This window comes from Etheostoma spectabile, chromosome 16, assembly GCF_008692095.1.
Source record: "Etheostoma spectabile isolate EspeVRDwgs_2016 chromosome 16, UIUC_Espe_1.0, whole genome shotgun sequence".
Classification (NCBI taxonomy): Eukaryota; Metazoa; Chordata; class Actinopteri; order Perciformes; family Percidae; genus Etheostoma; species Etheostoma spectabile.
In genome coordinates, this window is record NC_045748.1 from 14,030,835 (window position 1) to 14,057,690 (window position 26,856).

Below are 26,856 nucleotides of genomic sequence, written 5' to 3' on the forward strand. Positions count from 1 at the left end.
CAGGCAAAATTAGGTTTGTTTTGCAAACTTTAAAGAATTTTTTTCATTATTTTTTTTCAAGTGTGTCTCAAAACAACACCCAGGTGCCCAGATGTTCATTGCAAGAGCTTTTGCCGGCTATAATCACACTTCCTATTTATAATGGCCAATAAGAGATCCTTCCCTACAAAGATATATGCCTACATTTATCTGAAGTTAATAAGAGGCTTCAGCAGTCTGAGATAGAGAAATAATGTGGATATCTTCCAAAATTACTGCCGTTTAGAGAGAGAAAATTAACCAGCCATCTAGATGAAAATAGATCTCATCTGCAGATTTATCAATCATTTTTAACCTGTTTCCCAAGTTGCATCTCTGATTTCCAAATCACAACAATGTTGGCAGCTTGTGACAGCTTCCTGGATAGGGAACAATCTCACAACTTGAGAAATGGCTAAAAACCCTTTTGTCATCCAGGTGGTAAGAAGAGTCTTTTAGGAAAGTGCTTAAGAGAGGGTCCTCTAGAGATCAGTAGGAAATCAGCAAGCAAAACCTGTTTCAGTGTTAATATGGGCACCTGCATGTTGTGTTTTTTGTCTTGGAAAAGTGTGACCCTATCCTTAAAACAACCTTTCCAAAGGCTTTTTTTCCTCAAAAGAATGGATGCTTTTCTCTGTGACTTAATGGTAAGCCATTAAAAGACCTAAAGTCATAACTTCCATTGATATAAAAAAAAAGAAAAATAATTCTTTACATCTTCCACCCCAAAGCCTTTTACTATCATACTCATAAAATGTGTGGTAAAATACTCATATATCCAAATCTGGTGATCGGAACCATAATCGGAACATGTAAACAAGCAATGGTGCACATCAAATCCTTCCCACAATGCACCGCTACGTCGACTGAGCTGCCAGGGAGAACAACGGAGCGGCTAGCTACTTGTACCTAAACAAACAGTGTTAGTCAGCTAATAGTGTACAGTTATAAGGTAGTAAAAAGTGAGCTCGGTGTACTGTTTGTTCATCGATAACTATAAGATTACTAGAGCTTTCAGGGCGGATGCAGCGGTGATACACACTCCTGTCGGCAGCTGGGAGGCGGTGCTCTTTAGCATTAGCTAGCCAGTTAGCTGTTCAAACCAACGGGAGAAGCTGTGTGAAAAGCTGCTGCTAACATTTCGACTGGCCACAAAACGAACACACAAAGGAAAGAAAACATAAAGAAATTATTTAAAAGTTTAAATTAAATCTGGTATTACTGATAAGGACCGCTGTGTCGTAACATAAGCAAGTTAGTGGTTACTTTGTTGAGACCATAGCTTCTACTACATAGATTGACTAACGTTAGCTAAATTAATTTATCTATTGTTAGGTCGTTTGAGGCGATATCAGTAAATACTGGATTTGGGTAGCTTTAGCTTACATAGCTAGAAAAACACAATGAGTACCGAGGCTGCAGCGTCCACTAAACCCACACCGGAGGATGATGGCATGACATGGTGGTACCGATGGCTCTGCAAAATAGCTGGAGTGTTGGGAGGAATATGTAAGTAACGTTAGTTATGAAAGTACATTTCTAATATCACTTGATAAGTAAATAAATAAATGAAACGCCGAGATAAATACTACTACTGAGTGTGCGGTGTAAATAACGTTGCCAGTTTACAATGATATAAAGTTTTTGTTATTTTCTATGACATTTGTTGACTTTTCATCATACTCTTATGCAGTTTGTGTGTTCACTTTTGCATATCTGTATTAATATGATGGTTAGAGGAGAGACAGGGCAAAACGGGCATCGTATTACAATTTGGAAAAGCGTGTTTTTGATTGTGGATAAGCCTCCCTTCAGTTGCTCAGCCACGCCAGACAAAAGCTTTGTCACAGACTATATTGTCCCTTCACTGCAGCAGCCCCCTTTGGGCACCGCCTGTTTGCATGACTTGCTCATTCCGTAACAGCTTGCTATTCCTAAATTAAAACTTTGTGATATGAACACAGCCCACCGCAGGTAGGTTTACTCTTTCCATCAGGAGTTCAGTGTGACACAGTGATATTTACTGCTGGCTTTGCAGTTCTCCAGCAGCATTGCAGCTCTCCTTCACAGACTGACACCAGAGTCACAGTGCCTGTATCACATTAACTACCTAGGGCACTGCATATTCAATGGCATCTGTATTATTAAGGAGGCTGGATGGGGCAGGATATGCTACATTGTTCTCCCACTGTTTGTGGCAGTGTGGGCTTGTCCGGTCTGATAGTCAGCATGTCAGTGAAGATAGAAAATAATCATATTCACCCTCTCTTCTCACTGTGGGTTTTCAGCTTGAGGCTGCTGTATTGGTGTATGGACCGACAGTCCAAAGTTTTAAAACACTAAATGTTTTAGCATTTTGGTTGAATATTAAACATTGTTATGAATACCAAATTGAGTAAATAATAGGCATTAGTAAATTAAGATTTTATTGTGACTTATTATGAAACATTGGAAGAAATGGCTGGTGCTTTTTTGACATTCTGCTTTCCTTCTCAGTCATAAAAAAAAAAAGGAATACATTAGTTGATGTTGATGGGGAGGTGTGACTAGTGATAGATCTTTCTCACATTTGACATTTTGACTTGTTACAGCAGGTAAAGCACAGGTGAAACTAATAGTATTAGTGATTGCTTTGTTCAAGGGCTGAAACAACAGAACAACAGAAAATGAATCAGCAACTATTTTACTTAGGTCATCATTGTTTTAAATGGGTCTTAATTTTTGGCCTAAGCATGTATCATGGTTACTTTTACATCCATGAGTCCTGGATTCCGTAATTTTATGTTTTTTTTTTTAAGATATAAGGTAGTCATGTGCTGAATCTGAAAGAAATATCTGTGTTTGTTATACATTTGTCTCCACATACTGTACATGCTCTGTATGTCCCACATTGCTGATTTTCTTGTGTTGGTTATAGTGTACAGTCAGTACTGGCCAAGCAGTAAATAAATGGAAAGTTAGTATGTAGTTGTAGCTTTTAAAACATAAGTAACTGAACTGGATCTCTAATCCTCCACATGTATCATCCTCATTTCTATTGTGCCCTCTGAGATCTTTCACATACTATAATAAAGTGCCAAAACCTTATGGCCAGGCCTAATATTCTCACAATCTGTCAGATGCTTTATCTTAATAGCAACCCTTTTGTTTTGTTTTTTCTCTTTCCAAATCATGCAGCCTGTGCCATCTCAGGAGTGTGGAACTGTGTCACTGTGAACCCCTTAAACATTGCTGCTGGAGTTTGGATGGTGTAAGTCTTTAACACTTGTTACACTCAATTTAATGTAGTATGCATAAATTAGCTCATTCACTTTCCATAGGCCAAACCATTTTTTATAGTCTTTTGGTATTGAGGAGAAAAGACAACATATTATAAAATCACTTATTTAGACTAGACAGAGTGCTGTATGCTATTAATCATTTATGATCCAGTTTGCTGTCAAATACACAATGCACAGTGGAACGGTTTTAAACAGCCTGATAATCATTTAATCTACTGAAGAAGACAACACTTTGTTTGTTTTTCAGTTTGGCTAGAGTGTCACTGACACAGTTACAGAGAAAGATGTGAACGGGTTCTATTTAAGTTTTACTAAACACCCACTGAAAGTCCCATACGAACTGTTGTAAATATGAATATCAATCAGAGCTTTACTGTTGTATATTGTGTGTATATCATGCATTATGCACTTGTATTTTCTATTGATTTACATTCCTCTTTACGTACGTACAGTATTATTTTACATTTTACATTGCAGGAGTCTCATGTAGCCATGTGGCCCCACCTACTGCTCAAATACGGAGGTGTGGAGGAATTCTTGACATGAACATGTTGTGCCAAAGATTTGCTCATATTTGAAGACTTTAGCATATGGCACAGAAAAAAAGCCAACTGTTTTTTTTCCAGGTGAAAACTGTTTGCATTGGTAGCTTAGCTACAACGCTAGCTAGAAATAAAGATTGATTAATACAATTGTCTTGAAGACATTCTGCCCTTTGTATTCTTTGCTCCAGTTCACACCAGAATCAAAGGAGCCTTTTAGAACTGAAATGATTGGTTGATTAATTATTTAAGTTGATCAACACAATATGAATCAACACATGTTTGTCTAATGAGATATTAAACTGAATATGTTTAAGAAAGTAGTTGGGAGATGATTCAATAATTAAACAGTCCAAATTCCACTTACCAGCTCACTGTAGAAACTTTCTTGCTGTTTTCATGACAATGAGAATGTGAGCATTAGTGCGCCAGCCAAGCCCAATATGAACACCTTGAATGGCAATGACCGAATAATTAGGGCTGTACAATTAATTACATTTTAATTGCGGTCACAATTTTTTCTCTTAACAATCACAAAAACAATGCAATTTAGAAAAACAATTATTTTAGTTTCACCCCCACCACCCCTCCTCCACGCAGCCACTAGTAGACAAAGAGGACACGGAGGATTAAAAAAAAAAAAAACACAATGGTCTCTTCAGAAGAAGTCATTATCTTCAATCGAGTTTCTGCTTCTGAACATAGCCATACTGAGAAATACAGAGTGTGGTGTGAAGCTGGTAGTCTTAATTAGCATTAAACACTTTCCGATTGGAGGGATTTTTGCAGTTCTTAGAACATAACGTTCATAGAACTTTTTTTGTGTGTGTGTGTGTGTGTGTGTGTGTGTGTGTGTGTGTGTGTGAATGGACCAATTTGGGGATTATTAAGTTCCTCTGACCGCAGTACCTGTAACTCTTTCATCTCCTACTTCAGAGCAGGTTCTTTTCCCTTTTGACCTAGGTCTACTTTGAACTTATAAATCATGCACCCACAGCGTGCCATCTGTAGAAGCCATGCCATCTGGTTTAGCAAAACATTGACTACTTGAATAATTACTTGATTACATGAATGACAACGAGAATGGACGGAATGCTGAACTCTAAATAGTGGACTGATGCACAGGATCATATTATGCTGGACTGACGTGTTATGAAGATCCTGGCAAGGCACAACAACAACATTTTGATGGCCTCCTCCCTGCTGGTTTGTTGAATGTGGCGCTAGAGTCAAGTGCTGATGCATTAAAGACCATTGCCATGCTTGCGTCACTCCCTTACTTTCCTCCCTTTGAAGGACGTTCATTAATATAAAAAAGTTCAAAACAAAGCTTTAAGTTCTATGAATGCAACATCTTTTGAAAAGTCATTAATTAATCAGATTCAATAATTGTGATTTCAATATTGATTATTGGAATTGTGATTATGATTTTTTTTCTTTTTTTTCCCATAATCCAGCAGCCCCAAGCACAGTGGTTCCATTTTACTCAGCTGCTGTGTTTAATTTCTTCCAGACTTGAGTAGTACAGTATTTGAAATGGAAGGGCACAAGGTAATTCACTGCTGTAATTGTGTCCTCTCCTCCTGTGTCTAGGTTAAATGCCTTTGTGCTGTTCCTATGTGAAGTGCCGTTCTGTTGCCAGTTCATAGAGTTTGCTAATGCAATAGCAGCCCGTGCAGACAAATTCAAACCTTGGCAGAAAGCCTTCTTCTACTGTGGGTAAGAACAACTTGAAAAATGAATTGCACACGGTTAATGTCATCGGAGACTGTACTTCACTGTATGAAAAATTACATTTTTGGAATGTGTCTAATAGTTAATAACATTGCATAAGTTGTTGTTGGACATACTTTTGGAAATGTGGTTCTTTCAACTACAACATGTTAGTCATATGATTTACTGACTTTTTTTGTTTTTGCCTCTGGTTGGCTGTCCCTCTGGTTGCTCATTTTCAGGATGGCTCTGTTTCCTGTATTCTTGAGTTTCTCTTTAACAACCTTGTTTGGAAATGCCATCGCCTTCGCTACAGGAGTTCTGTACGGCCTTGCATCTTTAGGCAAAAAGTAAGTCTGTTAGTAGTTTGTACCATGTAATGACTATAAATCAGAAAAACATCAAGTATTTTTTAGTAATTATTTGAATAAAAGCTGTACAAAAGACATTTTTTAATTGCTCACATCTCTTGATTTCTCACTCATAAAAACACTCCTAAAAGGTCTTATTAAAACAGTCTCTTATTAATGCAGTATTCCCTTTCACATTCTAATTAATTAACAAGATTTTTATTGTATCCATCTAACAACCCTAATGATCCTTTTGTGCATGCAAATTCACTTCTGACAAGGTGAGCCATGTAATAACCTTGCAATTAAACTGCCATCCTCTCTTGTCGTACCCGCTTTTTTCTTTGTTTCTACCCACCTCTCCTTCGTCATAACTTTATTTTTACCCTCCTCCTCTTGCATCCTGTCTTCCTTTTTCTTTTCTTTCTTTCTCTCAGGGGAGACGCAGTGACTTATGCCAGACTGCAGCATCAGAAACAGGCAGATGAAGAGAAGATGACAGAAACGGCAAATGGGGCTCCGGAGTAAGGCATCTGCCTGTCCCCACCCTCTTCCTCTATTTTCTTCAGTTGTTGCCGCCCTCCATCCATCCTACCTCTTCCTCCATGCTTCTTCCCCATTTCTGTCACTACATAACTATGGTACTGAGTTTACTTATTTACTTAAACTGCTGCATTCTTGTTGTCCTGACCTAATAGTATCCAAACTGATTGGCGTTGGATTAAGTCCATTATTTGGTACTTGGCGTGAAAATGGAATCTCTCATCGGGACTTGATTCCATAGATTGTATGTTTAGTTTTTCATGATTTATGTTCTTCTCATGGGTTGTATTTATTACTATATTTCCCTTTGTTGCTGGTGTCAGTTGTAAACCCTTTTTCTGCAAGAAAAAAGTGAGGTACACCTTTCCAGTCCAAGAACCTTTCAGGAAATCTGAAAACTAAATTAATGTGAATGTAAAATGTACATAATTAACTTAAGGTTATCAGGTTATTTGCTATGACTTTGAGGTTGAATCAAATGTGTCTCGCTTGGAGAGTGAGGTGGTAACATGGGGTTCAGGCTTGTTTTAGCAGCAGACCCAAATATTGATAACAGCTCTTTTGCAGCTCTGACCTCATTATCATCGGAAAGTATTTGCCAGCAGGGTTTCCAAAGCCTGTTGCGTTAACTCTGCATTTAATCCGAAGAACTTACTTTAAGCAGTGAATGTCAATGATAAAAGTCAACTTAGTTAAAAATTTTACTTACATTTATATGGGGGGTCTTATTAAACTTTATTATAATATTTATTGAAAAAAATAAATATTTGCCTTTTGAAGGACTACAAATAAAACTTTGGACAGTTACTACAACAGATCTGTAAAAAGCCTCAAGTTTCTGTGAGTATTTTCTGTATTTGAGTCCCAAAATGTACCTTCATTGGACTACTTCTGAGTAAAGAAAGTAGGAGTGGTTTGGGTATTACAGTAGTCTACCCACTGTGCGGACAAACCTCTGAATTGCAGCCTGAATGCTTTTTAAAATACACATAGGCATTAGAGATATGTTTAACATTGGGGAATGTATCTGGTATACCCAAAGATAAAGAAGGTATGCTTTCATATATTATTTGTTCGGTTAGTTTAAGCTCAGTTGGGGAATTACTGCAAACCTTTGGTGGTGTGGACTGGGATAGAGGGAATTTTAGGAAAAGCGTTCAGTGCATGTGTCAGCTTGTGTATGTATGGTTCCTCACGATCAAGCAGCCGGTAGCTGTGTTGTGGCGACAGATTTTGTGGCACATTATGAATTGGAAAACTGTGCTTATTAGTTCTCCTTTTTAAAAGATTGTTTTAGAATGTGTTACTGAATATCTTCTGAGTTTATTATATGTCTTAATTAGCAAACTCTACCAAAATCCAGTACAAATTCAATGAGGGAGAAGTGTCTTGATTCAGGGACGATTTGGTCTGTATCCCACACAATCACCAGAGCCATGGTTTGCCTTTTGTCACTCAAATGAGGTATGCAGTGTTCAGCAAATGTACGATTTGTGTTTGTGTTTTGTTGCCTTGCCCCTGTTGTGTAAAAATGAACTTTGGGAATAGTTCTGTACACTTACCTCTTACAGCTGTTTCTATCCTAAATCTATTACTGGCTGGTGAGTGACTGAGTGGATTATTCACATATTACCACCAGCTCTCAGGTATCATACTTACCAATGCACAGTGAACAGATACAAAGTAGTTTATGAATAGATCATAGATGTATGGGAACTAACATAAGCACGACTATGGAATTAGTATGTCATTTGAGCCGATGGAACAGCATTTGTGTAGCATTAAAACATGCACAACCATCGTTTTTAAACACTGCACATACACACCAGCAGTATGCTACAGTTAGACACTACACACCTCCTACACTATAGGTTTAATAAGATGCAAAACAAAACTCCTTGCCTTGTCCACAAGCCTCCATCCAGTTTTATTGTTTTGCAGTGGCGTGCACCCAAGATTTGAGTGCATATTTTGCTGTAAGGGATATGTGTATAATGTGTGTTGTGATGTGAATACTGATCTTGTTTATCAATTCGTGAATTAAACAAACTTGCTACTACTGCCATGGCATTGGCTTCTTGTGTCGTCGCCTTCACAATCTTCTTAATGCTTTATACTTTTATGTCAAGAATGTCGTTCAGTTTTTTCTTTTAATAACGATCAAAAAACATCAGATTGAGAGTGCTGAATAATTCTAAAAATGCAGAGAAATCCAGAGTACCTTAGGGTTGTCATTTCATCACATTTTATATGCTGAAAGCACATATATGTATTTTCCCAAAATGCCAAACAATTTATTTAAACATGTCCGAGGCCGCTTGCAGGCTACCCTGGATCTCGTTCTTTCACTGCACCAATTCTCCAACAGAAAAATAATGAAATTCCATGGACTGGACTACAAAACCGGCTTTAAATCTAGTTTGTCATTGAACCCTCTCAGACTTAAAATACTCAATTAAGAAGGCCCTTTAAAAGAGCATAAGAGACATTTTCAGGAAATGTGCTGCAACTGGATAGATTTATTTTTACATATCTCATAGTAGGCTACCTTATATTCTCCTATATTGAGTTCTCTCAATGTTTTCCCAACATATCCTTTTCTACATGTTCACAAACAAACCACACCCTTTGTGTTACAATCAGTGTTAGATTCTTTTATGTGGATGGCTGAAGTTTGTGTTGTATTGTTACATTGCACGAAAGTCAAATTGCTTGCATACATCCCAGCAAGCAGTATTTGTCCAATGTCTATATCTGTGATGTTTTGAGGTAATTCAACTGGTGGTGCCGTTTGATTAATAAAATAGTTAATGATCACCATTTCTCAGGATAACCCCTCCCTTCTAAGGCATTTTCTTTCACCTATAAAGCTTATTGTTTATTTTTCAATCTTAATACCTTCCCCTTTAAGTGCAGATTGTTGGATAAATTGCCTGTTTCTCAAAATAGATCTTTATTAATTTGATTTGCATGTATTAGTCCATATAATTACATCTGCTGCCTCTGAACTGTAAAGATACCGAATATTGGACAGAGACTTTTCTTTTATACACTGTCAATCTTAAAACATCTGGAAACATGGTGAAGAAATAGCATTTTAACTGTAGTAACTTAAATTGAGTAATCAACAGAGGGCGCCATTGCTTTATTTCTGTCATATGTCTGTTCAATTAAACGGTCCATTTAAACTAGTATTTAATTATGTAATATATTATTACTACTACTACGACTAGTAGTAGATCAAACAGTGGCACACTTTTTATTGGAATTGAACCTATGATGCTCCACTTGTATTGGCCTGCACATGCGTGACAGCTGCAGTAAAATGACAAAAACATAGAAAGAGGTTAAGCTTTATGAAGAATGAGCATCAAACAGACATTAAATATCTGAAAAACAGATGCCATTTTCCAGTCATCAAAACCATTTGTCATGCAGTTAACATTGGCTTTTCGGCGACTGGGGTTATTTAAAATGACATGATGCTGTTGAAATTCCCTCTTTATTATTCTGTTGAATTTGTCGTTCTCCCCTACAGTAAATCCACCTCAGATTCCCAGGAATGAAGAGAATTTAAATGTTCATCTCCTGAGGGGAGACAAACTTTGTCTGCTTGCTTTCCTCCCAGCTCCGGGTTACATCATGCTCGGGAACTTTGCTCCAATGAGGGGCTGGCATTGTGTTTGTGTGTGTGGGAGACTGTGAGTGAGTGAGTGAGTGAGTGAGTGAGTGAGTGAGTGAGTGAGAGAGAGAGAGAGAGAGAGAGAGAGAGAGAGAGAGAGAGAGAGAGAGAGAGAGAGAGAGAGAGAGAGAGAGAGAGAGAGGACGGGTGCAGCGTTGCCACCAACAGGACGGGATTCAAAAAAATCCACAGCTAGCAACGTCCGGCGGAGAAAAATCCCCGCTTTTTACACTGGAATTCCCCAGTGGCTTTGGAAACATCTTCCACCTTGCTGAGTTTTTTTTACATGTGGCGTAAGCTATATAGAAGGAAGTCCTTAAGCCTGTCTCGGTGTGTTGTCACAGGAAAAGGGGCGCCCAAATCTGTCCCTCTTGAGGATGGGACCTTTTTGAATCTCAAAGCACCAACAATGGACTGCGTTTCTGCCGGGAACTCACTCTTGGAGCCGTGCTGTACAAACACACGAGAGTGTGTCGCTTCAGACCCAGGCGACATCTGTCTGTTTAGTTAAACGTTGTTCACGGCGTCGTCAGTCGGAGTCCGGGATGCCCGCGAGGAACAGGTACAACCTGGTGGACGATGTGGCGGACTCGAGGGTGCCTCTGCACAATGAAGAAGCGTACCAGCATGGGATTTCTTTCCAAGCCAAGGTGAAATGAAACCAGCTATCCTCTTTATTGTAACACCGTTTACCATACAGTCAGTTCAGAGTTGCGTTGTGTTGTTTTGGAGCGAAATGCCAGGTACCCTGGACCCTCTCTGCTGGGAACATGTAGTTTGAACGCATGGCAGTGGACTCAACTACACATGGGGTTTAATGCAGCAAGTCTATGCGGGGTATGGGGAGTTGTACTTTATTTGTAGTCCTTCAAAGGCAAATGACTTTTATTTGGTGCTCGAAAGTGAACTGAACTCAGTGTATTTTCAGGTTTTTTCATGTCATTGAATTATTGACCTATCAAGGAGCAATCTGAGCCTATTTGCAGGGCATGAAACAGAGAGCCAGTGGTAGAAAGGGTTAAAACATGGGAGTGTTACTTACTGGTCCAAAGTTCAATTAATCACACAGCTGCTTGTTCTACAGCCATGACTTCATCTTGTAAAATCAGGACTACTTATCAAGCAGCTTTCACCATCTCAGTTTGTCTCTCTTTCTTTCTAAATGACTTTATTCCCCTTAGTGTTGCAAAACACAGTCACACAATACATCCACCACACAAACAATTTGTTACTGTGGGTATACAACAAAAACAAAACAACTTGATGCCACAGGTTAAAACATATTCAAGCAACAAAGAAGTTTAAGGCAAAGCTAGTCCTTTATACAATACATGCAAGGCATGAATAGAAAAAAAACACTAGTTGCCATTGGGCTGCAACTAACGATTATTTAAATAGTCGATGAATCTGTTGAATATTTTCTCGGTTAATTGATTAGTTGTTTGGTCTAGAAAATGTCCGAAGAAGGTGAAAAATGTGGATCATTGTTTCCCAAAAGCCCAAGATGACGTCCTCAAATGTCTTGTTTTGTCCACAACTCAAAGATATTCAGTTTACTGTCACAGAGGAGAGAAGAAACTAGAACATCTGGAATTAAAGAATGTTTTCCTTTTTATCTTAAATAAATTCCTCAAACTGACCAATCGATTATCAAAATATTTGCCGATTAATTTAAAAACTAATCAATTCATTTTTGCAGCTGTAGTTGACACATTTCATTGAAAAAATATTTGGTAACACAGTTATTCTCTCCAATGGAAAAAATATTTCAAATATTTCAGGTAGTTCAGTTTTTCTCCTCATATTGTAGGCAATGTTTAGGCAGTCTTTGCCTTTTTATAAAACAAAGTAACATTTTGTGTGATATCTAATATTGTTGACGTGACTCCACTTTGGGAGCCGTTGGAGTTAGCTGTAGTGTGTGGGATAACATCTCTGACTCTCATGCTGTTGTCATGTGTGATTGTTTTCTACAGTATGTGGGGTGTCTTGACGTACCCAGGCCCAACAGTCGGATGGAGATCGTGGCAGCCATGAGGAGAATCAGGGTAAGATGAAGACATAATGCCATGTGTGTTTAAGAGCAGAAGTACAAACACACACACCATCATCATCATCATCATTCCTGTGGTGATGGTTCTCTGATGGAGGACAGAAACCTTCTTTACTATAAACAGTAAACATACACGCAGTACAAAGAGTGTGCGTCTGTCAGATGAAATTTGTATTTAGTATGTAGTGACGCATGCACTCGCTGGACAACAGACACAACTTCTGGGAAAGCAATGCAGGGATGAATTTTTCAGAAAGTGAAAGCAACAAGAGAGAGCTAGAGTGGCTTTATTTGCTGAATAGTGCAGCACACTTTCTAGATATGTTTGTGAAGGTCAAGGACATGATGTGTGTGGGTAAGCGCTGCCTTTGATTAAAGTCAGACTGTGGCTTATTAGTATTGCATTATGTTGAGCTGATTATTAGAATTTCACAAATAAGCTATGAGCTTCATTATTTTTCCTCTGTCACCCTGCATTCAGTCTTTCCTCATTGTTATTCACACCATCCTATAAAACTAGGCTTTCCCCCCCCCCATAAAGTTACATCAGTAGTGTTACTATAGGGATCATGTAATCATTTCCTCCTCTCATTGTCCCAGCGGGCCAGTATTTTTCTCAGAGCCGCTAACACAGAGCCATATCAGAGAGCCGGGGTTGTTCTGTAATTTAAGTGTGACTCACCGGACTCGCTTGCTCGGTTTAGACATGAAGGATTTTCACCTAGGCCTGCACATTTAATTACAATTTTATGGAAATTGCAATATAGACTAGTGCAATGACCAAATCTCAGAGGGGTGCAATATATGATAAAGGCAAAATATGTGTCAATCCATTCTGAATGAAGTATTGGGTGGTGCTGCAGAGACGTCCCGGCCTACAAATGGTATCCTTCACCAGTACACCAGTACAGAAAACATCTTTGTTTGGGACAGATCTGCCCAAAATCACACTATAATCATTTACACTTTTAAAGATTTAATTGTAGTCAATGAATACAATGATACAAACAGGTTAATTCCCTTCAATATTGTTAATCATATTGCATTTGCAATATCAGTCAAAATAATTGCAATTCCATATTTTCCTCACATCGTGCAGCCCTTTTTTAACCCTAGCTGAGTGAATAAGCAGGAAATAAATGTGTAATTCCATTTTTTGAGCTACTAAAAAGCCATAATGTGGCTTTATCCTCTGAAAAAAGTTTTTAGGCACAACATTCAAACTTTTTTTTGGTACCGTTTTGGGGAATCCTCCCATGTTCTTTTACAATGCTTTGTTGTGGCTCCTGTAGTGTAAAATATGGGTTTAGATGGCTGCTGTGCTGCTTTAAGTGTGAAACTGTGTGCGTATAAAATCAGAGGAACCCCTACTCTAGAAAAAAGATATTTTAAACAAACAAAACCCGTCTACAAAAGTAGGTCTATGGAACAGAGACACAGCCAGTCAGACTGTTTATGAGTCTGTCTATCTGAGTGAATGGGCTGAGTGCGCAGATAGTGCCGTTTTTTTTATGTCTTGCAATTCTCAAACTGAGAAATCAATAAGGTTGTATAGTAAACATGATCATCAGGGTGATAAACTGCAGGCTGAGGCAGAACACAAAACATCTGAGCATGTATAGACAGGCAGAAATGATGCTTTTGATTGCTACAAAAAGATGATCTCTCTTTAAAAAAAACATAAGACCTAGTTTTTACATCAAATCAAGATCTGTTTACCAGCATATGTATGTGATGTTGCTATTTAAAGATACACACTTATTAGTGCTTATTTATAGCCGAGTGTGTGTGTATGCATACACATTGGATGTGTGTATATGAAGTTCCCTTGAGGGCCAAAGAAAGCCTTGAATCAATAATGAATGAGTTACTGTATTTAGGTTGCATCTTTCAGCAATATTGTATAGAACATCATTGTTTTTGAATGGCTTATGGATGAAGCATAACACTGCTTTATAGTGACTCCTGTGACTAATGTCAACAGGAGAGTCTGCCTGATAGCATGGAACCAATATATAAAGAAATAACCTCATTTATAATATATTGTCATGTGTGTTTAATGTAATCTTTGATGACGGTGACTGGAGAGATGTTGCTATTCATAGACTTGTGGTATTACACTGACTGGTGGATGACTTTGGCTTAGTTTTTACTGGGTCATGTCATCTTTGCAGTTGAAGCATTTAAAGGTCCCATGACATGGTGCTCTTTGGATGCTTTTATATAGACCTTAGTGCTCCCCCTGATTCTCTGAGTGTGCAAAGCAGAGAAAGGGGAGGTAACCTTGCCCCTTATGACCTCATAAGATCAGACCATCTGAGCTTTCATCTTCTCAAAGGCAGAGCAGGATACCCAGGGCTCGGTTTACACCAATCGCCATTTCTAGCCTCTGGGGGGCCATAGGCAGGCTGGGGGAACTCATGTTAATGTTAAAAAACCTCATAAAGTGATTCATGCCATGGAACCTTTAAGAAAGACAACATAATGTTTACTGAACAGCAGCCACTGTGGCCACAAGTAGCAATCGCAAGACAAAGTTTTTTTTTTTTTTTGTTTTTTGAAAGAGTTGCTGTAAATGACATTATTATGGTTTATGTTAGTGACCTTAAAAGGTGCTGGTAGTAGGGAAGGTGGATTTTTTTAAGCTTCAGACAAAGCCAGGCTAGCTGTTTCCCCTATTTCCATTATTTATGCTAAGCCAAGTTAACTGTTCCCGGCTGTTGCTTCATATTTAATGGAGAGATATGGGAGTGATATTAATCTTGTCATCTAACTCTAAGCAACAAAGTGAATGAGCTTATTTTCCCAAATGTCAAATTATTTCTTTGACATAAAATCTTATAGTTAGGGCAATTGGAATGGGACCATAAGCAGGAAGACACAAACATGTCTCCTGGAGTGTGTATTATTTTGTTTTTATAATAAAAAAACAATCAAATCTACATCTGTAGCAAATGTTATTCAGTCAGCATACTTGTCTCAGTAATGTAAGCTACACAGGAAGCGATAGTCATCTAAAGTTTTCTAACTAAAGCTAGCTAACATTAGCTATCATAAGCTACTGGAGATACAAACAAAGTAAGGCTGTAGCAGCAATAGCCCCCTGAGTGTGTTGAATTGAGCAAGTGTGTATTTTATTGCTTTGTAAGAAGAAAATTGCTTTTCTTTCAAAAGTTACATAGTCTCATTTTAAGGTCAGTTAATGTTTTATCGGAATATGATGCCTGGCGCGTGTGTGTGTGTTTGTGTGTCCATGTGTGTGTGTCCATGTGTGTGTGTGTGTCCATGTGTGTGTGTCCGTGTGTGTGTGTCCATGTCCGTCCCCTGATTTTGAACACATGGAAAGCAAAGATTGAATTTTTGTGCCAACTGCGTCTTTTTGGGTGAGCCCTGGGTGAGTCACACTGTGCTTACACTGAGTGAATGCAAACACATGAGCGTTTTAGAGGGTGGGCGTGCGAGTTTAGGGTTGGTTGCCAAGTCAAATGTAATTAGCCTTGTGTAGCTGAATATTGACTGGCCTTCCTGACTTTCTCCTCATCTCTTTTCACAAAAGCAAAGGCCTTGTCTTAAGTTTAAAAGCCCTTTAGCCGAGGGACTGCACAGAGGAGTTCTGTGTGATCTAAACAGAGTAAGGAATGAACTGATGGCAGTTAGGAGAAGGACTCGAGAGGAAGTCCTGAAATTGAGAGGGGTTGCGTGGTGGCTGGCAGAGCCGTAGTCGTTTCATCTCCCTTGGCTAATGTCTTTAGTCTCAGGGGATGTGAGACAACATGAGGAGAGAGAGAGAGAGAGAGGGAGAGCAGAAAACACAGCCTGATCGTCTCAACTAAACAAACAGTAAATCTGGGTTCGACAGAGCAGAGGAGCAGTGCTAGTTGAGTCATTGTCTTCAGTCGTTTTACACACACACACTCACACACACACACACACACACACACACCTGCCATTCCCACAAAAAGAAAGTGAAAAGACACAATTTTGTGTCCTGTGGATCTTTTCAAAGTTGCGTTTTGTTAAATCTTCTCCCATTATGGCTGCCTGGTCCTACTGTGCTGTTTTACAAGAATTAGTTTCTTTCAGTTTGACCAGTGGCATAGAAACCACCCCAGTGGTGTGCAAGTGCGTTCACACACATGTTTATATGTGTGAGTGTGTGAGCTCCAGTGCTCCATAATAGTGAGACCCCTTGCATTCTAACAACCTCCGCAATTGATTAACGGGGCTGAATGACAGAAAAAGGCTGCCGTTGCCACATCCCACATGAAGAGATTTGGTGTAGTCGTCCACAACTCACTGCGTAAGAAAAGGACCTGTGTACATACTGGAAAATCCTTGAGAAACAAGCACGCACTATTCACAGGAGGCCAGTGCTTCTCTAGGCTATTCTCTACTCCTCACTCCTGTCTTATGTTTCTGTTATTTCTCTCTCTCTTACTTCCTCATATCCCTCCATCCACTTTTTTCTTTCCATCCCCTCACTCTCCTTCTACTAAAATAGATAGTCTCAATATAGCCCATCTCTGCAATCTACTCAGTGCTGACAGGAATAGATTTTAGGCTGAGGGCAGGCTATGCATGTTTCCCTTTGAATTTTGATCAGCTCTAATGGGATTTTAAGCCTCCCTCTCATGTCCGTCGATGCAGCCTCCTTTCGCAGACTGTCAAGAGTCTCGCTGGAAAAAACATGGCACCCATCTGTCTGCATTTGTCCCTGTGTCTGTCTGGAACATCTCATGAGAGGATCTCTTGTCTGCCGTGTGAGAAAGAAGCAAACCTTGTGTGTTTTTTTTGGTTCCTTTTTTTTGAGCCTGTGTCAGTTTTTTGAGAGCACACTGAACTGTCATGACTCAGTCAGGGGCAGATGTAGATGTGTCTAAACGTTTGTAGTGGAAAAACAGGAACTCTGGACCTGTTAGTGTGCAACAGAAAAGTCTTAGTTTACGTTGTGTCCTTTTGTGTCTCTACACTTCAGACTTTACTCAAACTGTGGACTCTAAAAAAACATTTCTTTGATTGAGACACAATTAGACTTACATGTGAGCACCTGTCACTCACTAATATAACACAATGGCAGCAGTCAACTTAATTGCCCGCAGCCAAAATAAATACCTTTCCCCACATAAACAAGGGGATGTCCATATTTCACTTCCTCTAGCTATCCTTTATGTTTCTGTCTTTGTTTTGCTTCTTTCTTTATGGTCAGATTTTGGCAGCTAGCCATAACAAATGCTCAGCCATTCCTGAAGCCTACAGGACATGAAACACACGGATTAATGATAACATCACATATGACTATGCATTAATCAAAATGAGGCATTTCAATCAAAATAGTGTAGCCAAAGTTAAACGCTTACTTGAAGATCAAATGACTCGACCATTAGGACAACTTGAGCAGGAGTCAGGATCCATCATAAACAATTCATATATTTCAGTGCATCACATTTTTGCATAACAATTACACACCCTGCATGTCCCAGAAAACCAGGGGAGAAATGAGAGCACAGCTTAACTCCAGGGGGGTTACAGATCTATAGCAAAGTGGGGGTGGCAGGATGGGTGTTATTCTGTGTGTATTCACAAGTGTAAATGAGGGATATGCACTATTTAGGGAGGCATGACATATATTGGGGGGGCATTGTTTTCACTTTGTATTCATGCTGGCTTAATGACAGATGTACAAGAGCATAGTCGGTGACCTATATGTGTACTGGATTAGACATGATTTCAGCTTTGAAAGGGTGCATTTACCCTTTGTTTATCCAAACTCCCAGAAAAAGGGGGTCTCATTCTTCTTGATTAACAGTCTTTTGAAAAGTATACTGCTGCCTGATCTGCTCTGTTAAAACTCAGTCACCACAGAAAGTGGCACGTCGATATTCATCCAGGCGTGGGTCTAGAAGATTGGTGACATAGTGATTATTCACAATTTCCACCAACTGTGGAACGGCTATGGATCTGCTCCGGAACGGCGGCGGAGTCAATAGGTTTCCATTAAAGTCAATGCGTGTATTTTCACTGACTGCGGAACGGCTGTGTTCCGACTCCGTCCCAGCTCCAGCAATCCGCAGCCCTTCAGAGCAGATACGCAGAGATTTTATTTTTGCCAGATGTAGGAGAGTTCCACAGCAATGCTGCACAGGGCAGATTGTGCGGGACAGGAAGTCGAGCACAGAAACTAAATAAGCTCACCGAAACGGGACAATGCTTCAGTTTCACACAGTTTATTTGAAAGGCCTATTACCTGTATTTCTTTTTTGGAGCATTTTATACCCTACGAGGAGGTTAAATAAAAGTGAATCATGCAAGATTGTTAAGAAGCTACACAAGCATCCTCTATTTTGTACTGTCTGCTGCCTTTAAAGGTTAGAACTGTCAAGACAACTTTCTATATGTCAATGGTGCGAATTCACAGTTCAAAGTTCACAGAAGTTGACATGAATAAGCCATGCACACTACGTGTTCCCCATGGGGGCCTGCACGATTCGGGGAAAAATATGAATCACGATTTTTTTTAGCTTAGAATTGATATCACGATTCTCTGCCACGATTTATTTCTGAGAAAAAGTAATGTTTATTGGACACGTGAACTGTGACAAAAGAAATTGGCAGTACCAAAGATTTGTTTTGGCACCTATAGCACATTGCACATCACCACAAGCCTGTGAACATAGAAGCCATGATGAAGAGAAGGGAGAGCATTGCAGCGCTTGGGACCACTTTAAAATCTATTTTATACAGTCTATGTTTAAAAGAAGAAGAAAGTAGTTGCGTGTGTGATGCAGTCGGCTCAAAAAATTCAAAGAGAATCATAGTCATTAAAAAAATCAAAGTTATTTAAATATGAAATCGTGAACAGGGTGAATCGAGGTTGCGGTTTTATAACGATTAATCGTGCAAGCCTATCCCCATGAGGGAATGCAATCATTGCAGCTATTCGGTTGAAAGGAACAGATTTCTACAAAAACATTTGTCGTTAAATACTGGTGTGAACAAGCTCTTTCTTGTTACTTTTCTGTAAAACTGGATTTTATATTTTAAAAAGGGCATGTGGTCATTTGAATAACTGTACATTTCAGTTAGTGTTTGATTACGTATATACACAGTATGTACATATTTCTGCTGGATTTTATACTTTTTTGACACTGGTGTGTGGGGTGGATGAATATACTAGAGGGACAGCAGGTCTTTGCTCACATGGATGGACAGACAGGTGGTGAATGGTCTCTGCTTCCAGAACCAGCATCATGTCGCACGCATACACAAACACACAGACTTCTGCTTTCATCATCTACCCTAAGGCAATGACGTGTCAGTAACTGCCACAATTAGTCAAGTCTTTTATACTCTGTTCTCCCCACGCTCTCCTAAATCAAGCCCCATGCTAAAGAAAAGACTTCTCAAAAGCCATGAACTCAATCCTGCTGCAGAGCCTAAGGGCACATTGTCTTCATAAAACACTCCCTGCCCATTGCTCTCTGCACCCTTAGCACGCAAAGTTGGGGTGGTGTGTTTTTTTGTTTCTCTGCATGTATTGGATACCTGAATATAGTGTGTTGTTTGTAGTATTCCCAGATTTGAACATCCTCATTTAAAAAAACAACACAATTGTTAATAGACTTATATGACTCATTCTTTTTGACAAAAAAGTCAGATAGAACCATAAAATTCAAATTTTGCACGCACTGATCAGTAATGGAATGTTTTTCAACCAGGTCAGCTGTAAAAAGGCTGTGTATTTTTACTCTATTTGGAGGTATTGCAATATATCAGCAAGTCCAAGCTTATAGTTACATCATACATACATATAGTGTGAGGGTCTTGAGAAGCTCATATGAACAGTCATCTGTTACTCCCTGCTGCAGAGCCCTCTGTAGCTAATCTCAGTACAAACACAACTTAAGTCAACAGACCAAGAACTGGACATGTGTGTGGATGTACTGGGTGGGTATTGTTTGTGTGTGGGTGTGCACCTATTAATCTGTAGTCATGTGAGCGCAATTTCATCAGTATGCTCCTGTGTCCTTTGGGTTTGCACAGAATAATGTATAAGAGTTAGGAAGGCAACCCTTCCCCACCCCGACTACGCCTCGATATCCTGTCCATAAATTCTACAAACAGGATTGGTGAAAAAGGGATTATATCTCCACCCTGGCCTGGGAACGCCTCGGTATCCCCCAGTCGAAGCTGGTTGATGTGGCTCGGGAAAGGGAAGTTTGGGGTCCCCTGCTGGAGCTGCTCCCCCCTGCGACCCAATACCGGATAAGCGGCTGAAGATGGATGGATGGAGTTGTGAAGGCCAAAACAAAAAAAGGCCTCTGGTGAACCAACTATGCAACAGCAACACACATAGCATGGTTGACTGTCTGTTTTTATTTTATTTTTTTAAATAGGATTATGATGAATGAATTTTTTTTTTTTAAATGCCTATACCGATAGTTCAGGAAATGCCTAATATCTTTTGTAGTAAAAGTGGAATTCTGTTCCTCGCTGCAAGAGGTGTCTATATTTGGTCAAAGTAATTCTCTGGTCTGTAGATTTACAAATTTCGCTTGGTCATCCTGATCGTCCCAACAGAACATTTACATTTAACTTAAATTAGAATTTCAAATGCATGATGAATGGTACTGTTAAGCTCTTGCTCCCTCCCTCTATTGTTCAGATCTGAATCAGATCTGAATTAATCACAAATATATCACCACTCCTCAGGTCTCCCTAGCAACCAGTTCTTCTGCCTTCAGGTTTAGGATGGGCTCAAAGTTTTGTGTGGATGGAGAAACTAACCCTGTTTAATTTGTCATGTGTGATGACAGTTACACAGGAGAAACATATAGAAACATCACTATTTTGTTAGGATTCAGTTTTGCAAAGCACACAAAGGTTAAAGTACTCTTTATACATATTCATGCATATATGAATTCTATATCTATCAGAAACTCATTCCCCATATTACTTAAAATAAGCGAGTCAAGTTGTGTTTCTCTGCCTGGAAGCATTCTTCTTAGCATGAGTAGGCAGATAAACTAGGCCTATTGTATTATGGTTAAAGTTTGTTGGATAATGATTGAGATATGCGCTGCAGGCTTTTGAGCTGGCAGATAGGCTGCCCTACTTCTAAATGTTATTTGGAGTTGTGTGTGTCCGTGTGTGTATTTGTGTGTGTCTGTGTAGGCATTCATTTCACTTCTATCATCTTGTTCCAGCGTGCTACATAGAAAGCCTCAAGGTCTCCATTGCACAGCCTCCTCCCTATCATCCCACCCAATTCTCTTACTATTTTACTACATTCATCTTGCTGTCTTTGTAGCTGCATTTATTGTGCATTCTCCTGCTCTTGTCTGAAGTCTGTGTTGCTTTAAACATGCAGGAAGCAGTGAGGGTTTAAAAAGTCTGAGATCAAGTTGGCATTAAATGTCTACAGACTTCCTGCTGAAGTCAACATCTCCATTAGGGCTGCACAATATATGGTTGATTTATTGTTATCGCGATGTCAACTGGCGCATAAAACATTGCAAAAGGCTGCAACATATTGTGACGTTAGTTGAAAGATGTCAGTAGAAAACTGTGGATCCTTTTTCTTCAATGTTCAATTCGTTCAATAAAAGAATGTTGGAAACTATTTCCTTTCATTTGTTTTAAATCCAACGATGAATTTGTTTGTATTTTAGCAGAATGCTGAAAGCAGCAAAACTGACTACACTTTAATATCTGTTTATTTACCGCAAGTAATGTCATTATTGCAATATTGAATGGTTATTGCATATTTTACACATATCGTGCTGCCCTAACCTCCATTAAACGTTAGCACTCCATACCCCTTATGAACCAACATGATGTTTTCCATTTGGAGGCACAGCAATAGGATTGAGGAGAAAACCTAAACGTTAGAAGACGTTAAACGTTAAAAGATGCAGTATCATGTAATGCAATTTTGTACTTGCCACTGGTTGCCTGGCAACCTTAGGGTAACAACAAGACTCCAGGTAGTTAAAGCGCCTAGCCAAGAAATAGTCTGGCTTTGTATGGGGAGGGGAAAAAACAAAATAAGCCTATTTCCTAATATTTCAAACTAGTTCTTTAAGTCTTTGTCTAACTGATCTTATTTTTCATAAATAAAGGACACTATACAGGACTGATTTAAATGTAATCAACTCTGTCTAACAAACTGCCAATCCTAGAAAGTCTTTGGGAGACTCTGTATGGCTATCTAATATGTATTGGAGATGTTTTAAAAATAATGTACAGTAATGTATACTGTATTTATGATACATTGTTCAATATATAACATATTCTGATAAATATATTGGTGTCTGTTACAAGGTTTACAGTTGGGGATGCAATGGTTGCTCCCTCTTGTTCTCTAATTGGATAAATGATGTGAGTAAACTGCTGCTGCTCACCCTAAAGACTCCGAACTGCTTTAGCACTGCCATCCACACAGCCACTAACAAGATAACGTATTCTCTGCAGTCCAAATGACAGGGCTAATGTGACTGTCACTCAGATTAACAACATCTCGGTCTCGCAGAGGACCATATCTCTGGCTGTCGAACTCTGTCCCTTCACTCATGTCTGTCGCTTAGGCAACATAGGCTTGTCAATCAAAGCTGTATTTTCAGTTGTTGATCGAACAGAAAAGGAATAATGCTGTGCAACTTACTTTAGTATTGTTTATATAACCCACTGTTCTGCTGTGAAAGTTTGAGAAACTGTTTTGGTGCATTCATTGTTATCTCCACTTGTATCAGCCCATCAGGGCAGAAACCTGAATGGATAATGAGGGAGTAGACAGCCCATAAGCCTTCTAATCATATGCACTGGAGGCATTAGCATATTTTTGGAGCAGAATTTCAATTTCCCAAACTCTGTATTATTTCATGTTTTCTTGTGCTGCCTTTGATCAATTGGATCCCCAATTGGATTTCATTATAATCTTTGCCTTTGACTGGTCTGGTTTCTCACTTTCTGTGTCTGTTTGCAGGTTATGATGAAGCCTGCGCTTCTCAGATCTCTTTCTTATCTTTCTGTCTGGTTGTCTCTGTCTCCCCTTGCCATCACCTGCTAGATACATCAAACAAGTACAGTGCAAGTGTGTTCTAGCTTCCCAACATTATCCCGGCTCCTTTATCCTTGCTAAAAGTATTACAGAACTGACCTCTACAATGGATATGAGACAAGGATCTTTTACCAAACCACTGTCCCTTTTGTGTGGTATTACACCAGCCAAACCTAGCCTCTAATCCCCGAGTCATGTTTTGGGTTAATATTACATAGATAGTACAGTGACCATCCTGGTTATCACACTGCGGTGAACACTGCTCATCTCCAGTAAGTCCTTTGATTCTGCATGAAAGGCATTCCGTTCTTTTGATCCATTTGATTGCCTCTGATCTGCTGCAGAGCATTACTGATGGGGAATCACAGTGCCTCAATGTTAGTGTTTTCATTTGGTGGCCCTCTGACTTTGCCATGTTTTTTTCAGTATTTTGTGAATTGTACCATGATTTAAGCACTTCTCTCTCAGGTGTGAATTCATATTTACCTTAACAGGTGGAAGGAAGAAGTCAGGAAGAGTGAAACAAAGTGCAGGCAACAGTAAGCAGAGTTGAGCTGACTGTCATCAATCAGTGCCATGTGGTTGCACATTTTGCACAACCTTCAGACCTGTCTCCTCAGACACGGATTTAAAAAACCCATGATTGAGCTTCATGAAAGCTCTCACACACTCTTAAAGCCTCTTCCAAAGGCTTTTTGGGGGCATGTTTGCATGTAAGGCACAGATGGCCCATCCCCCCCACCCCCCACCCCCATAAAAAACAAAGAACAGGGTTTACATGTGATTAATTAGGCATTTGACCACAAACTACCATTGTTTTATTTTATGGTTTGTTGTCACCTACTTTCTTGTTTTTCCAGGTTTTCTATCATCATGTGTTTCCTTTACACCAGCTATAGGATCCCCCAGTGTCCTGTCTGTTCACATTTGTGGTTTCCCTTTGTGATGGCAGGCTTGCAAAGCTACAATTTGGCAGATATGTACAGATATGTGTGCCAATATGTTCATTATACACATAAGCCATAGATTCTAGGTTATCAGTGATCTCTTTTTCGCACTGAAAGAATTAAATGGTTAATTCTCTTTATTTCTATTTTCACATAATTCTTGGGGGGATTTTTAGGCTTTTATTGACAGGACAGCTGAATACATGAAAGGAGAGAGAGGAGTAATGACATGCACCTAAGGGCCGCAGGTCGTAGTCTGACCCATGCCCGCTCTACAAACTGAGCTATCTGGGCACCCTAATTCTCCTAGTTTAACCTATTTGGAAAATACAATAACCTTTTTTTTAATCCTTTCGTCTATAAGATGTCTGAAATTGTAGAAAATGTATTGATCTTGGTTCCCCAGAGTGCAAGGTGACGCCTGTTAAATGTGTTGTCTTGCATGACCAACAATCCAAAACCCCAAAAATAGTCCGTCTATAATGACATAAAACAAAAAAACAGTTGATCTTCTTATTTATTAACTACTAACGTTATATCAAACAAGCCCATAAACACGTCTCTATTCAAAACCCTCAAAGTGCAGAATCTGTTGCTTCCCTAACGAGAGGTGTAACTGTCTTTACAGTACATGTGGGTATAGATTGGTGATGGTTGCCCCCCTACATTGGGTGCTAAGGGGAATTTAGGGCCTGTGATCTGACAGCATTCGTCCCGATAATCCTATTACTCTGACTGCTGCTTTGCCAGACTACTGCAATGGACGGAGCCACACTCAGCATCTCAGTATCATCACGGCACCAATATTAATCTCTTGCTGCAGGATACTCTGTTTCCCCAGTACCTTAAACACAAGAACACTGATTAAACAATGAACTAAATACTCACAATAACACACACATATTTCAAGTCCACAGGACACATGCAGAGATAATCATAATCACAGCACATATGGGATATTAGAATAAGATTTATTCCACAGATCTACAAACCCTAAATCAATATGTGCTCATTTTTTATGCAAGTGTCTGGTTTTAAAGATTCCCTCCAGACACATCTTAGGACGCATAAGGTCCTGATATGTTTTTTTTTCCACGTAAAAAATATCAATTAACACGTTTTCATCATAAAATTACACTGACTCCTCCCACTTTGAAAAATCCAGGATTTATGAACATGCAAATATGTATTGTTTCAGAGATTAACTACTAGACGCAAGATGTCTCCTACTATACTGAAAAGTCCATTCTTAGTCTGTGCACTGGAAGCCTCAAGTTGCATACTGGACATCATGACTTTGTGTTAACATACACGCCGGCTTTCTTGAGCTATCCGCATGTATGTAGGAAAAGAAGAACGGGGTTGGCTTTTGTAAAAAACAGACTGTTGAGTTTAGGAAACGTGACACAAAGGAAACGTGACATGCGGGACACAATCCCCAGTTCCCTGGGTGAAAGTCCTGTCTTTTACCCATCCACCACTCCAATCAACCTCCCTATGAGATTTTCGCCTTTCAGACTTGCTATGGTGTGAATTAACACGCTATCGCAAGGTTATGTAAGTCCCTGGAGGCCAAATGACGTTGATAAACACGCTAAAAAGCAAGTATGCGTCTTGATAACGCGCCAATAAGGGCATACAAATTGGCGTGACAAATCCCATTTCATGAGATCAGTCTGTACTGGACTATGACTGGCTTTCTATCAACTTGTGATGTCACAAATGATGCTTGTATGTACACGTCTTAAACTCAGATTTAAAGTTGCAGAGAAACTTTCCCTCTTTAGCAGATAAATGTGAAAACAACATAATGTCAAACTCTGCACCTACACGCTATTCTGCATTGTGAAGGTCACTCATCCAACTGAAGTAGGAATAGTGCTGTCCATACAAAATGTTCTTACTTTCCAGTTCTATAAGAAACTATAAGAAAAGCTCAAGCTATAGGTCATTGTGTTATTGTATGTTTCTCTCACATTTCTTTCATTTTAGTGGAGTCACTTGTGAGTTTGACTCAGATTTGCATTTAAAGGAGACACTGCCACTGTCTCTTAATGTAAGAATTTGGAAGAGGATTAAGATTAGGTTTTCTGTGTCACTACACATGCAGATGTAGTTTTGCTTTTTCATAGTCTTTGCGGACGTTAGCGTTTCTCCGTGTGCACCTTCCACCCGTATCTCATTGAGGACGAGTGTTTGGCATGCTCAGGTTGGCCCTTTGTATTTCCTCCACGTCCCATGTGACTAACCCTCAGTATCCGCCGTCAGCACTCTAGGGCTGGCTGTCCTTTCACTGTGCCTGTCAGGGAGTCACTCAGGCGTGGGGCCGTTCTCACTGCAAGGGCGCCGGCACTCGAGGAGTGCCTGCCTGGGCCCGCACTGGGACTTATCTGCTTCCTCTGACAAGCCAGTTTCAAGTGTAGTTGATTCCTCTCCAAAGGTACAAGCTGACTCATCCATCATCATGTTTACTGTTTATCCGGGCGACTTTTCGTTCTGACCTTTCTTATTTAATTTAAGATGAAAGGACATAAAAATAACCAATTAAGTGTACCGCATTGGTTTGTTGTAATGGCTACCCAGAGTTGGAGGACCTTGATTCTTTTCCTTACCTGCTTTCTTCTAGACGTAGTAACACAGGACCACGGGATTGATCAATTCTGCCTCTATA

At 39.5% G+C, this 26,856-nt stretch overlaps 2 protein-coding genes across 5 annotated transcripts in view; both read left to right on the forward strand.

Annotated features, from left to right (window-relative positions):
- Positions 1 to 858: 858 nt before the first annotated feature.
- On the forward strand, positions 859 to 24,284 carry cacfd1 (calcium channel flower domain containing 1). 3 transcript variants are annotated; one of them, XR_004335696.1, is made up of 6 exons: positions 861 to 1,527; positions 3,196 to 3,268; positions 5,435 to 5,560; positions 5,797 to 5,904; positions 6,342 to 7,138; positions 24,272 to 24,284. XR_004335696.1 is itself a non-coding variant. In XM_032540050.1 (5 exons), the coding sequence occupies exons 1-5, from the start codon at positions 1,422 to 1,424 to the stop codon at positions 6,064 to 6,066; spliced, it is 423 nt and encodes a 140-aa protein (XP_032395941.1). In that variant the 5' UTR covers positions 859 to 1,421; the 3' UTR covers positions 6,067 to 6,322. The 3 variants fall into 3 exon arrangements, 2 of the variants coding, with proteins under 2 accessions (XP_032395941.1, XP_032395940.1); XM_032540050.1 differs by lacking the exons at positions 6,342 to 7,138; positions 24,272 to 24,284 and adding an exon at positions 6,057 to 6,322 and having other exon boundaries at positions 859 to 1,527; XM_032540049.1 differs by lacking the exon at positions 24,272 to 24,284 and having other exon boundaries at positions 6,342 to 8,508.
- The window catches only part of si:dkey-34e4.1 (carboxyl-terminal PDZ ligand of neuronal nitric oxide synthase protein), a 50,920-nt gene continuing 34,327 nt past the window's right edge, over positions 10,264 to 26,856 (forward strand). Inside the window, exons 1-2 of one of the 2 annotated variants that reach the window (XR_004335695.1) lie at positions 10,264 to 10,779; positions 12,106 to 12,177. Coding sequence is in view for 1 of the 2 variants with exons in the window: in XM_032540048.1 (XP_032395939.1) it covers positions 10,675 to 10,779; positions 12,106 to 12,177 (177 nt within the window). In the remaining variant the exon portion in view is untranslated. The remainder of the gene's footprint in view (positions 10,780 to 12,105; positions 12,178 to 26,856) is intronic. The other variant, XM_032540048.1, reaches the window with a different exon arrangement.

What these genes read in the sequence shown, in the direction of transcription:
- cacfd1 (XM_032540049.1), top strand. Translation starts at nt 1,422, where the DNA reads ATGAGTACCGAGGCTGCAGCGTCCACTAAACCCACACCGGAGGATGAT. An exon ending in TGGAGTGTTGGGAGGAATAT is followed by an intron (nt 1,528 to 3,195) that starts GTAAGTAACGTT and finishes CAAATCATGCAG; the next exon opens with CCTGTGCCATCTCAGGAGTG. An exon ending in GCTGCTGGAGTTTGGATGGT is followed by an intron (nt 3,269 to 5,434) that starts GTAAGTCTTTAA and finishes TCCTGTGTCTAG; the next exon opens with GTTAAATGCCTTTGTGCTGT.